Source organism: Rhinoderma darwinii, chromosome 8 (assembly GCF_050947455.1).
Source record: "Rhinoderma darwinii isolate aRhiDar2 chromosome 8, aRhiDar2.hap1, whole genome shotgun sequence".
NCBI lineage: Eukaryota > Metazoa > Chordata > Amphibia > Anura > Rhinodermatidae > Rhinoderma > Rhinoderma darwinii.
This window is the reverse complement of record NC_134694.1, coordinates 12,615,417-12,627,553: the sequence shown is the minus strand read 5'-3', so window position 1 is coordinate 12,627,553 and position 12,137 is coordinate 12,615,417. Positions and strand designations below refer to the sequence as shown.

At 46.8% G+C, this 12,137-nt stretch overlaps 1 protein-coding gene across 4 annotated transcripts in view; it reads left to right on the top strand.

Moving 5' to 3' along the window:
* The first annotated feature begins 1,040 nt into the window (after positions 1 to 1,040).
* Positions 1,041 to 12,137, top strand: part of GOLGA2 (golgin A2) — a 31,696-nt gene continuing 20,599 nt past the window's right edge. Inside the window, exons 1-3 of one of the 4 annotated variants that reach the window (XM_075835134.1) lie at positions 1,041 to 1,165; positions 5,684 to 5,800; positions 9,073 to 9,153. In XM_075835134.1, coding sequence (XP_075691249.1) covers positions 1,121 to 1,165; positions 5,684 to 5,800; positions 9,073 to 9,153 — 243 coding nt within the window. In that variant the 5' untranslated portion in view covers positions 1,041 to 1,120. The remainder of the gene's footprint in view (positions 1,166 to 5,683; positions 5,801 to 9,072; positions 9,154 to 12,137) is intronic. The other 3 variants (XM_075835136.1, XM_075835135.1, XM_075835137.1) reach the window with 3 other exon arrangements.

The following is a 12,137-nucleotide window of genomic DNA, read 5'->3' as shown; positions in this document are numbered from 1 at the left end:
TCCCCAGCCCAGGACCCCCCTCTTTGAGTCAGAGCGGAGAGGCGCCCGGTAAGAACCGCTCCTGTTCTGGCAGACTTGGACCGTCCGCGTATTACATGTAGGGCCATTCATCTGACCGGCCGCCATGTAATACTACAAATGTCTGGCTGTCCGTGGGTTCCCTTGGAAAAATCAGCTGTTTATTGGGGTGTCGGTAGCCGCTGATCTCTGTAGAGGTTCCCCTATGGAAGGGGTTATCTTTGCTTTCAGGGTATAGTCCCACGTAGCAGCAGCCACATGCGGCCGGAAGACAATTTTACCGTTATATCCCAGCTAATTGGTGTGGTCATTCGTCACCGCATGTGGGCGTGTTTTCGACCGCTGCTATATGGGTCCGTACCCTACGAAAATGGTGCAGATTTTGGCACACATCTACGCTCACAGCAGGTTTAGACTTCATTTTCTGACTTTAGGAGAGTCTAAAAGGTGCCAAATTTATCAAGAGGTGTGCGTTTTTTTAAATAAATTTGTCGCAATTTACTCCAAATTACAAATATTTTTTTTTTTAGACTGGCGTACGCCAGTCGCCAGTCTTCATGAGTATGGGCCAATGTTCTGATCGTAAACGACATTAGTTAACAATTACCGTTATGTTTACGGAAATTTACTAAAGATTAAACGTTTTTGCGCGATGACTTCAGCTAACGCTGGACAATTGCAATGCAGGAGTCGCCATACTGGACCTTGTAGCGCCAGCCACAGCTTTGCTTGGTACAAGACCATGAAGACCCGCACCTAAAGGTTTATTGCTGCAAATTCCTACTTACAAATGAGCAAGGCATGCTGAGACTTGTAGTTCCACCACATAAGGTGTCAGGTATAAGGCTTTTTTTATTTTTTGCCTCATTCGGGCTCGCTTGTGGACACAGTGACGTAAATACATGGGGTGGGCACAGTCATTACCAGTATACAGCAAATAAACACTCCTGCACTTTGCTGAATATTGGAACCGCCCATTCTCCCCCCGCCTCTTGGGATGGTACAGCTGGCAATGACGTCACGGAGATCGCGCTTTGCTCGGGAGTGCGCTGTGCGGTGCATTCTGGGTGCGCGGTGACGTGTTCCCCCGGCCGGACCCAGGATGGCTGACGATAGACAGCACAAGCTGGCGGCGGCCCGGAGGAAGGTAACGAACGTCACGTAGGCCCGGTTACTGCGGGGCGCCTGCAGATCGCCGTGTTACTGTTGATATATGCCGCCTGAGACCAGGAGGGAGGCTGGAGACAGGGGCCGGGGGGCAGTGGGAGGTGACAGCAGGATATTGGGAGTTATGACAGTCATGACAGGGTGTGTGTTGTGTGACAGGCTGCTGGTGGTTGTGGAGTACACACATCAAATGGGGGAGGGGTGACTGGTACTGCCTAGGGGGGGGCATATGGTAAAATAAATATGGGGCTACATGTTGGCAGCCATGTTGCCAATTGTGTCACGTGATGCGACTGTACGATTCAAGTTGTCCAACTTTTTTTATTGCAATTAAATTGACGTGTGAACGCGCCGTGTAGGGTAATTGGCGCAGGTTCTATAGTGTCAAAAGAAACTGTCGCCCCAGACGCAAGGAGGCGCCTTATATTTGTGTGTAACTCAATGCCAGTCTATGTATGTGACAGTAACATCCATGCTAATCATCCTGACCGTCCCTATGACATGACAACCGGAGCACGGTCGCCGTAGAAAATGCGTTGCCACGAATGTAATGGTTTCCTGTATTCGAAAAATTGGCTCCGAACATTGAAGTGCTTGTCTGATGTGGATAAATATTGGACGATTAGAGATTTGGTGGGTTGTGTTGAAGTTAAAGGGACACGGTATGAAACATACACTGGGTAACGCCAAGTGCAGGACCTGAGGGGGTGGAGCATGACACTAACATTTTAAAAACACCAGAGAATCCCTGTCATGCTCCTCCCACTTGGCGTAACCCAGTGTTTGGTTTGTTTTTGCCCAGTGTGTCCCTTTAAGTGTATGTTAAAGTGATCTTCTAATTTCAGGGTTAATAGATCTGCTGAGGTTTTGTAATGCTCACTGTATCGAGGGGTGTCTGTCACCGGATTGAGCCTTTTAATATTAGGGTGTATGTTAGATGCCCTAAAGAGGAAAGATAGCCCCTCTATTCTCTTGGGGGGGGGGGGGGGCTTACCTTTCCTCATAGTATGTAGATTAGGAAGCCTAAATGTGGCCGTACTCGATAGATTAATGTCAGCCGAACCTGACTATTTCATCAGGATCGGCCAACCATCTAATGCAGTGGGTAGCAACCTGTGCCAGATTAACTGTTGTAAAACTACAACTCCCAGCATGCCCTGAGAGCCCAGGCCTTTATTGTAGCTGTCAGGACATAGTGGGAATTGTAGTTTAATAACAGCTGAAGGTTGCTGACCCCTGATCTAATGTGTATGGGGGCCTCCTGACTTCTGTGATGGCCGATGTCAGTGGAGAGAAGGATTGGGTAGTTGGATTTCTATACGCCCGATCCTTTTCTTCTCAGGGGAGATAAGCCGCTGCCAGAAGTGTCGGCCGCTTTCTCTCCATTCAGAATACATGAGTACTTGGTCGGGCCTAGCGTGCATTGTATGGGGGGAATCGGGACGAATAGCTGTCGGCCAAATGAGCACTCGGCTAATGTTTATGACCAGCCTGAGCCCTCTTGGCCACTTCCTGAGGGTCCATGATTTAGATCCTATTGGCTGTGCAGGCTCTCTCATTCATGGCCCCTTCAAAAGTGTCCTATACTGATAAAATATAGGGTCACGTACCTGGGCCAATGTTAGACTTGCCTATAGCCATGTGACTGCCCTTGTCCCCATTCACGTCTGTTGAACTGCTACTGTTGGAATTTACACCAAAAATCAATCAAAACGCGGGTCAATTTATCCCTTTAAATGTGTCATGTGACTACAAATTCATCATGTGACCCAGGTCTTAGTAAAGCAGTGTTAAAGTGTTGTCTCTGAGGGACTGCAGGGTCTACTGCATGCAGACCTGTGAACGGTGTCACGATTCGCACATCGGTTTTGGATGTATTGGGTGAACTTATTTGCCAGACTTGAAATTAGCTTCCGAGACCACAGGACGTTAACGTAGTTCGGAAGTCACCTGAGGGGGGGGGGGACTTGCAGTACTCTATTAAATCGCTACAAGTTTGGATCGTGTGAGGTCGTTTTTTTTCCAATGTTTTAAGAGAGATGAGATCCGAGTCCTTGGTGTATATTTGAGACTACATCCTGTATTATAGTCCAGAGCTGCATTCACAATTCTGCTGGTTGTCGTTGGAAACAGTCAACCAGCTTGTCATCAGAGACTTCCTTCACACGGCGATGATTCACTTCTGCCGATTCCATCATATTTGACTTCAAAAATAGCGCAGCACGCAGGGCTAATTTTTCCATCAAAGGAATGGATTCCGCAGTGGAACACAACAGAACCAATTGTAGGTCAATGGAGTCCATCGGGCACTGTTGGTATCTGTTGTGCAACAGATCCCGCTCTCCGTCAATTAAAACCATGGAATCTGTGCAGACGCTGGGGGATTTCTTCTCTGAAGTATTGTGAGTGCAGCTCTGGAGTACAATACAGGATGTAACTCAGGATACGGGATGTATTTACACAGATTTTGTATGTAACCTGCAAGATGAGGTTCTGAGGGTGAACATGGTAACGGCAGCATACAGACACTGGACGAGTACGCTTTGCGTATAAGCTGCAGTCTGCTCGTATTATCGGCTCATTTTTGTGAGTCCTGTTCTCTACAATTGGCCTATTGTCCTGGTGAAGAATACAGTGTGTCTTTTCTGTAGAGTAGGAAAGGCTGAGACTTTAGAAAATGTGTTGGCTCCGTTGCCGGGGTTGGTGGTGACAGCCGGGTCCCTCCCACACGTACCTATTGTGACTGCGTCCGGCTATGAACCTGTGTCGCTGGACTGGACGGTTCTTCATCATCCTTGTTGTTCAGAGCTGTCACTTATGCCATATGTATCCTTGCAGAATAAGTTTGTCTCCAACCTGTAGCAATCTAGCTCTTGTAAAACTACAACTCTCAGCTGGGGGTTGTAGTTTTGCAGCAACTGGAGAGACCCATAGAGTTCCATGATTTCCAACTGTGGTGAAAGTACAACTCCCAACAAGACTGTCACTGACTTCCTCTTAAAGGGGACCGTCCAGAATAACTTTTTATAAAGGCCCTTTAGTAAACAATCACGTTTTTTTAACGTACTCCGGTTTTGTCATTCGAGTCTGCACTAGTGAGAGATCCTGATGACGTGTTCTGATTTCTGGGTGGTGCAGGGCTGCCGTGGAGACATTGGGTGATACCAAATACAATAATATTTGTGTCGCCTAATATAACTCCTAAGAGGAGTTGCGTGTTGTCACCGGAATCTCCCAGTAGTGCAGCCTCAGGCTTTGGGCCTGTAACTTCAAGAAATCATATCTCGGCATAGAAGATATAAAAAAAAATATTTTTTTTCACACGTACGTCTAAGGACTCTCTGCTGGCATTTAAGGGTTATTCCCATCAGAAAAAGTAATGGCATGTCGCAAGTATATGCCGTCAGTTTCTTATCGGTGACAGTCCGACCTCTGGGAACGCCACTGATCCTGAGACAGCCGTGCTATCCGCTGTGCAGGGTACTGTAACACGGGCCCCATCCACTTCATTGGGGGTGAGCTGCGGTTCCCCACACAGGTGGTTATTGAAAGCGCAGATGTGAAGGTACCGTAGCGCAAAATCGGTGCTGCCACCTATTAATTCTCCGAATTATTGGTAGTCCTAGAGGTCGGACCCCCCCACTCATCAGAAAGTGATGACATACCCTAGCTTCCTGCGATGGGCGCGGTAGGTCTTCCTTCACTCCTCCGTATAAGCAGGCCTTCTGTTTTGTGCCAAAAACGAGATTGAAGAGGAAAGAACAAAAGCCTTTTCCAAAGAGAATATTTTCCTCTTCCCGGTTTTTGGAACTAAAATTTCTGGATCTTACAAATCATGAGGGGTGACAGAAATATGTTACGGTGTCCGCACGCATTAGATGAATATCGGCAGATCCCCCATTTTTTTCCTGTACATGCCGACCAGCTGATGCATATGGGGGTGTCCGATTTGACCCCAAGGGCAGATGACGGGAAGAGAAAGATCGGCCATGTTGGATTTCAACACACCCGATGCTTTGTTCTCTTGGGAGACCAGCCGTAGGCTTTTTCCTATCTCCACATTGGGAACACACGCTCGCTCAGCCGAACCGGGTGTGTATGGGGGGATTTGGAGCAATAGTTGGGGCAAAACGTGTTTGGCCAACCGCTATCTAAGGTTTATGGCCATTTCTAGAAGAAGAGCTGCTGATATTAGTGTCACCTTTTGTATGTAAAAGTCTCTGGGGGTTATCCGCACTGGAGATGTGACATAATGCAGTTATCGGGGGGGGGGGCAGATAATTTTGTTGACTTTTTGTCAGACTTCGCATTGAAGAACACTACAATCAGACCCTCCCCATCCTGGATAGACTGATAACAGGGAACAGTAGATTGTATACAGAGTAGATTTTCTTTGTTGTTGTGTTTGGTGCTACATATCTTGGTAGCAATCTATATAGACTAGACAACTGCAAACTAGAACAATGAGATGATTTTAATGTTCTCATTGTCTTTATAGTTAAAGGAATTTCAACAGAAGACTACTCCACCAGCTCCTGCGGGCGGCAAGAAGAAAAAGAAAGGAAAAGAGTCAAATAGCCAACCTGACACCCCGAATCGTCTCTCTCCAGACCCAGTAAGTCACAGGATCACATAACATCATGCGCTTTTTATTAACAATTCATTTTACACCGTTGTGGATATTTTGCAGGAGCGCATTTTGATTACAGCTCCGCAGTTACTTCTTCAAATGACTCTTATTATAATGGAGGCAGACTCTACCAATGTGTATACCGTCATCATGTCGAAATATATCACGTCTGTTTAGAAATGAAGCCTTCTCTGTACCGGAGTATTCCAGTATTAAAGAGGTTTTCTCCTAATCATTATCACCTGTCCACAGGATGGGTCATCAATATCTGATCGCTGGGGGTCTGACTGCTGGCACTCCCACCGATCACAGGAATGGGCTTACCATTCCTTGGAACCCCATAGGAATGGAGCAGTAGTGCGCATGCTCGGCCACCAAAGATGGAGTACGGCAGCCCCGTGGAAATTAATGGAGCGGCGGCTGAGCATTACCGCTCCATTCATATGAGGCTCCCAGGAACGGCAAGGTAAGCCCATTCTCGTCATCAGTGGGGGTCCCAGCAGTCGGACTCCCACCGATCCAGATATTTATCACCTATCCTGTGGATGGGTGATCATGATGATGGGGAAAACACCTTTCCTAGGATCAGATAGAGCTAAGAAACCGTTCTGTAGAATTTATTTGCTACTTGACCGAAGGGGATGATTCAGTGACTTCTATTTAGGCCTCATGCACACGACCGTAAAAACACCCGTTATTGCGGGTCGTTATTACGACCCGCAATAACGGGCTCATAGGCTTCTGTTAGCCACGGGTACCTTCCCGTTTGCTCACGGGAAGGTACCCGTGCCGTTAAAAAAGATAGAACATGCCCTATTTCATGCCGTAATAACGGCACGGGCATCCCATAGAAGTCTATGGGGCTCCCGTAATCATGGGTGGCTCCGTGTGTTAACCCGTGATTACGGGAGCGTTGCGAGGTCAGGGGACTACCCGGTCTGCAGGCCACAGCCCAGTGGCGTAACTACCGCCGGGACTACAATGAAAACTATGGCAGAGCGGGGAGGTATCTCCCCGCTCTGCCATAAACAAAAGACATGTATCCCCTATCCTGTAAAAAATAAAAATAAAAGACGTTCATACTTACCGACAACTTCCTGCTTCTCCAGTCCGGTCTCCCGCCCGTTGCCTTGGTGACGCGTCCCTCTCGACATCCGGGCCGACGTCCTGGATGACGTTTCAGGCCATGTGACCGCTGCAGCCAATCACAGGTCAATCACAGGCTGCAGCGGTCACATGGACTGCCGCGTCATCCAGGGATGTCGGGCTGGATGTGAAGAGAGGGACGCGTCACCAAGACAACGGCCGGGCAAGTATGAATTTCTTTAACTTTTATTACAGAAAAGGCTGTCCCTTCTCTCTATCCTGCACTGATAGAGAGAAGGGGCTGCCGATTAGTGCAGTGCTATTTTGCTGCCAAAAACGTGCTCGTAAATACGGGTGGAATACGTGTGACACCGGACCCATATTTACGAGCACGGGTTCGTAAATACTGGTGCAAAACGGGTGGAATACGTGCGACACCGGACCCGTATTTACGCCAGTATTTACGGGTGGGAAAAAATACGGTCGTGTGCATGAGGCCTTACTGATTTATTTAGGTGGAGATGTTCTTTTGCTTCCCGGACTTTTCTCATTGCCTTTTTAATTATACATTTGCCCATTCGGATGTTGGATACGAAGCTTCTGCTACTTTAGATCTGCGCTCTCCACTTCTTAGCAACATGATTTGCTAATTCTCATTTTAAAAAAACCTGATTTAGATTGGACAGGCGTTGAGATGTCTCCCATTACCCCCACTTCCCCCAGTCGAATTCGAGATCTAGGGTGCTCTCTTGTAAAGTCCTTTCGCAACTGAGCGGCTGACATGTTTAAAAGAAACATCGGAATACAAGCTGCTGTAAGACCTCAGAAACGGGAGAGATTTCAAGGTCAAGCTGATCTGGAGTCTGCAATTTCCAAAATCCTGTATCCCAGGTAATGACTCCTGAATAATCTGCCAGGCGTCTTCATAGGAGTGTCTTATGAAGCTGACAAGGGACGTGCTGACCGCCTCTATGTATGATGCCTTCCGTCTGCTTCCATATGAATGCTCTGTATGTGGACTGATCACTTATCCCACCTCAGGTAGCAAACGCCAAACAGCTATTCTCCGCAGCCCGTCCAGTCTCCAGATTAGTGATAACTGCACCTCCTGAATATTTCAGCAATACACTCGTTTTGCCAGGGTCTTGACGCTCCTATTTACAGCGCTGTAGGTATAGGATATAAAGGGCTGTTCCAGCTCGGAGCTCCTTTTTAAGTGCTATTCCTAGAATTGACATTTATCACCTTTTTACATAGTAGGGGATAAGTGTCTGATCACTGGGACCCCCTCAATCACTAGGAGTGTCCCGAGGCCCCCGTTCCTCCTTACTGCACCACCACAGTGAGGAGGACTTAAAATTTAGCGGCGGTTGAGCAGGTGCAATGCTGCTTTATTTAAAGTCTATGGGAATGACAGAGACGGCGCTCCGTTGTTTCCGTCAGTCTTATAGTAATCGAATGAAGCGGTCGGGCACATGCTCCTCCTCACTGCGGGGGTTGCTGGGAGGAGGAGCTGGACACTTGGGACTTCCATTCTAGCGATCGTTGGGACCCCCAGTTGATAGGTGATAAATGTTGATTCTGGAATTACCCCTTAAACTGCACGAGAAGCAATTCCCTAACATGTTGTTACCACCAGTTCCTGTAATAACCCTGCAGGAAGCCGCTTGGGCTGCTCGCTTAGGCTTTACACTCGTGCTGATGGGCATCGCAGTGTCCTATGTGTGTATATGCCGATACGTGTTGATTTTCTGTCAGTGCCGAACAGATACAATTTAAAATCTCCACCAAGAACATTCCTATTCCGGTGTCGGCGGCTGACTCGTGTCCATGCTTCCCTATGTCACCGTCACAAGTCTCCGGGAAGCTGAGGTATGAGGAGATGTTTGGTGGCGTCTGTCTGTTCTGCAGAGCAAAAACACAAATGCGTTTTTGACTGGTTGACCTTGCAGCGATCCTATGTTACGGGGATAGCCAAAGGAGCTCTACAGTGTCACGGCCACACCAAACAGCGCCTGTATCTCCGCTTCCTGGACATCTTGACTGATTTTAGTACCAGATTGGGTGCCAGTGATGGTGGCGGGCAGCTGCTGTCCCTGAGATGCTATCACGTGCTCTCCTCTTGCTGCTTATCTGCCTTTTCTCCTTTCTGTTTCTCTCACTATCTTCAGATTGAGGCCATTTTGAAGGGGCTGGTATCAGATCTTCATAGATCCAATGGGATTTCCATCCCTGGTTTGGGAGACATGAAGGTGAGATATTAATGGGGAGGTTCTGCCGTTTTCCTCGCTGAGCTTGTGCTTCTCTACCCTGATGCTTTACGTTGTCCCTTATTATTTGATTGTCTCCCACCTGGTCATAGTTCATTATTATCCAGCAGTCGGGATGGGGTGCACCAATTTTTTTTATTATAGTATAGAAGCCCTTTTATTATTGTGCTTGATGTACAGTCATGCTGATCAGTGTTATTGTTGTAGTATAATAGCTTTTATGCTATATCTAGATCGAGTTCTTTAGGTTACTTTGTGTCGTTTCTGTAGGACGTGACTCTTATAACACGTAAAGGGAAAAACATCCTATACATAAAGAATACAGATAGAGAGAGATATTATATATATATATATATATATATATATATATCTATCTATAGATCATCATTTACTTGATGCCTTTTCTAAAAGTGGCCACTGACCTCTGATACCTATAAAGAGCTGAAACAAAAGTTGTCACATCTGGAGGTTCTCCACTTTGACTAATATAGAGGGGGTCCGATCAGTCTTTTTTCGGGATCCTGAATGGTACATCTACCATATTGCTTAATTAGGAGGCCGCTTTACCATTCAATAATCTTGGTCGGCAGGGTGGCTTGTCACTCGGTTTTCCCAGAGATATATAAATAAGCAGCTGAAAAGCAAGTATAATAGTGGACGCCCCACAAATGATTTATTAGGCTATGTTCACACGGAGTATTTTGCCGAGTTTTTTGACGCGGAAACCGCGTCGCAAAAACGGCCCGAGAACGCCTCCCATTGATTTCAATGGGAGGTGTTGCCGTGTTTTTCCCGCGAGCAGTAAAACTGCCTCACGGGAAAAAGAAGCGACATGCCCTATCTTCGGGCGCTTCCGCCTCTGACCTCCCATTGACTTCAATGGGAGGCAGAAAGCGTATTTCGCGCTGTTTTATGCCCGCGACGCTCAATGGCCGCGGGCGAAAAACGGCGCGAAAATCGGCGTGCAGGGAGAGGAAAATCTGCCTCAAAGTTCCAAACGGAATTTTGAGGCAGATATTCCTCCCCCAAAATACTCCGTGTGAACATAGCCTTAACGGGAGAATTTATGATTTTAGGAGGCAACCCCCTTTAAAGAGGCTCTGTCACCACATTATAAGTGCCCTGTCTCCTACATAATGTGATGGGCGCTGTAATGTAGGTGACAGTGTTTTTTATTTATAAAAACTATCTATTTTTACCACGTTATGAGCAACTTTTAGCTTTATGGTAATTTTAGTTTCTTAATGGACAACTAGGCGTGTTTTTACTTTAGACCAAGTGGGCGTTGTGGAGAGAAGTGTATGACGCTGACCAATCAGTGACCAATCAGCGTCATGCACTTCTCTCCATTCATTTACTCCGCGCCTAGGGATCCTGCTAGATCAGTAATGTTAATGTGCCAGTATAAGGCAGCACATACTGAAGTGTTTAGACCATGAATAGACATTCCTTCCAGCCAGGACGGGATGTGTATTCACAATCCCGACACTTTGTTAACGTTTTTGCGTGACTTACAGCAGAGCAAGCGTAGTCTCGCGAGATCACTCTAAATGACAGGTTACAGGGAGATTACGCTTTGCTCTGCTGTAAATCCCACACAAACGTTAGTGAAGTGTTGGGATTGTGAATAGAAATCCCGTCCTGGCTGGAGGTGATGTATATTCACTGTCTAAACACTTCACTAACATTAATGTGTCCATATAAGACAGCACATACTGATCTAGCAGGATCCATATGTGCTGTGTAAATGAATGGAGAGAAGGGCATGACGCTGATTGGTCACTGGTCAGCGTCCTACACTCCACTGTACAATGCCCACTTGGTCAATAGTAAAAACACGCCCAGTTGGGCGTTAAAGTAATTAGCATAAAGCTAAAATCGCTAATAAAGTGGTAAAAATAGATCGTTTTTCTGAATAAAAAGCATTACTGTCACCTACATTATAGCGCCGATCTCATTATGTAGGAGACAGGGCACTTATAATGTGGTGACCGCCTCTTTAAGAATGGTCGTCTTGCACTGTGCTGCTATTTATATTGATATATTGCAGTGTATTCTATAGTGGCAGTTCAGCGCATTTTGCTGTAGTGTAGCCGAGCAACCTTTGGCACTATGCTGAGGTAGGACTATTGCTTGTATTAGTGTGGCAGCGGTTTGGTACCTTTCCTACATTCCAGTGCTGATTTATAGCCCTCCAGGAGCTCCGTTTATTAGACTTATTATAAAGTTTATTAGTGTCACGTAGGCGTCTGCGTCCTGTAGAGGCTGAAGAAGCTGCAGGTGAACGTCCCCTTTAAAAGTTGAAGGGGATTTTGTCGTGTGTCATGAGATCTGCCGGCCATATTACAATGACTGAAGCCTGCGGTGCTATGTGTATTGGATCGCTGGTGTCTCCTGCTGCAGACAGATATTCTCAGGCTCCTGGCTGTGTTGAGCGATCCTGACATTTGCTGCTTCTTGTCTCTGCACTCACCCTGGCAGGATAAGAAGTTTGTTTGAAATCAAGCATATCCGTGTCGCTTGTCTTCAAGCATTTGTCACGCAGCTGCCTGGCATTCCTCCGCTGTTGCTGGGCACACAGTATGACTGGAGTGCCATGAAATCATTCCCACTTTATTAAGTGTCAGTAAATGGCTTGCGCAGCTGACTTCTATTTTTTGCGTTTATAACTTTTTTTTTATTTTTTGTATTGAATTCCTTTTTGATGGGGTGTTGCTGTCAGCAATATGTTTCCCCTTCAGCGACCATCATGCATGGACAGGCCATGTCCGCCAGAGCTGCTGGCACAGAAGGGGACTCCCCATATGATGGTCTTATGGCCAAATGCAGCTTTTGCACAGGGGTGAGAGGGGCCAAGTAGCTTGCAGTACATGCATGCCGTCTCTCATAGGACAGTCTTGGCCAATCAGAAGCACCGCTAGGCTGTATATGATTCTCTTTAGGGTTTATTCACACTTCACGGTGAC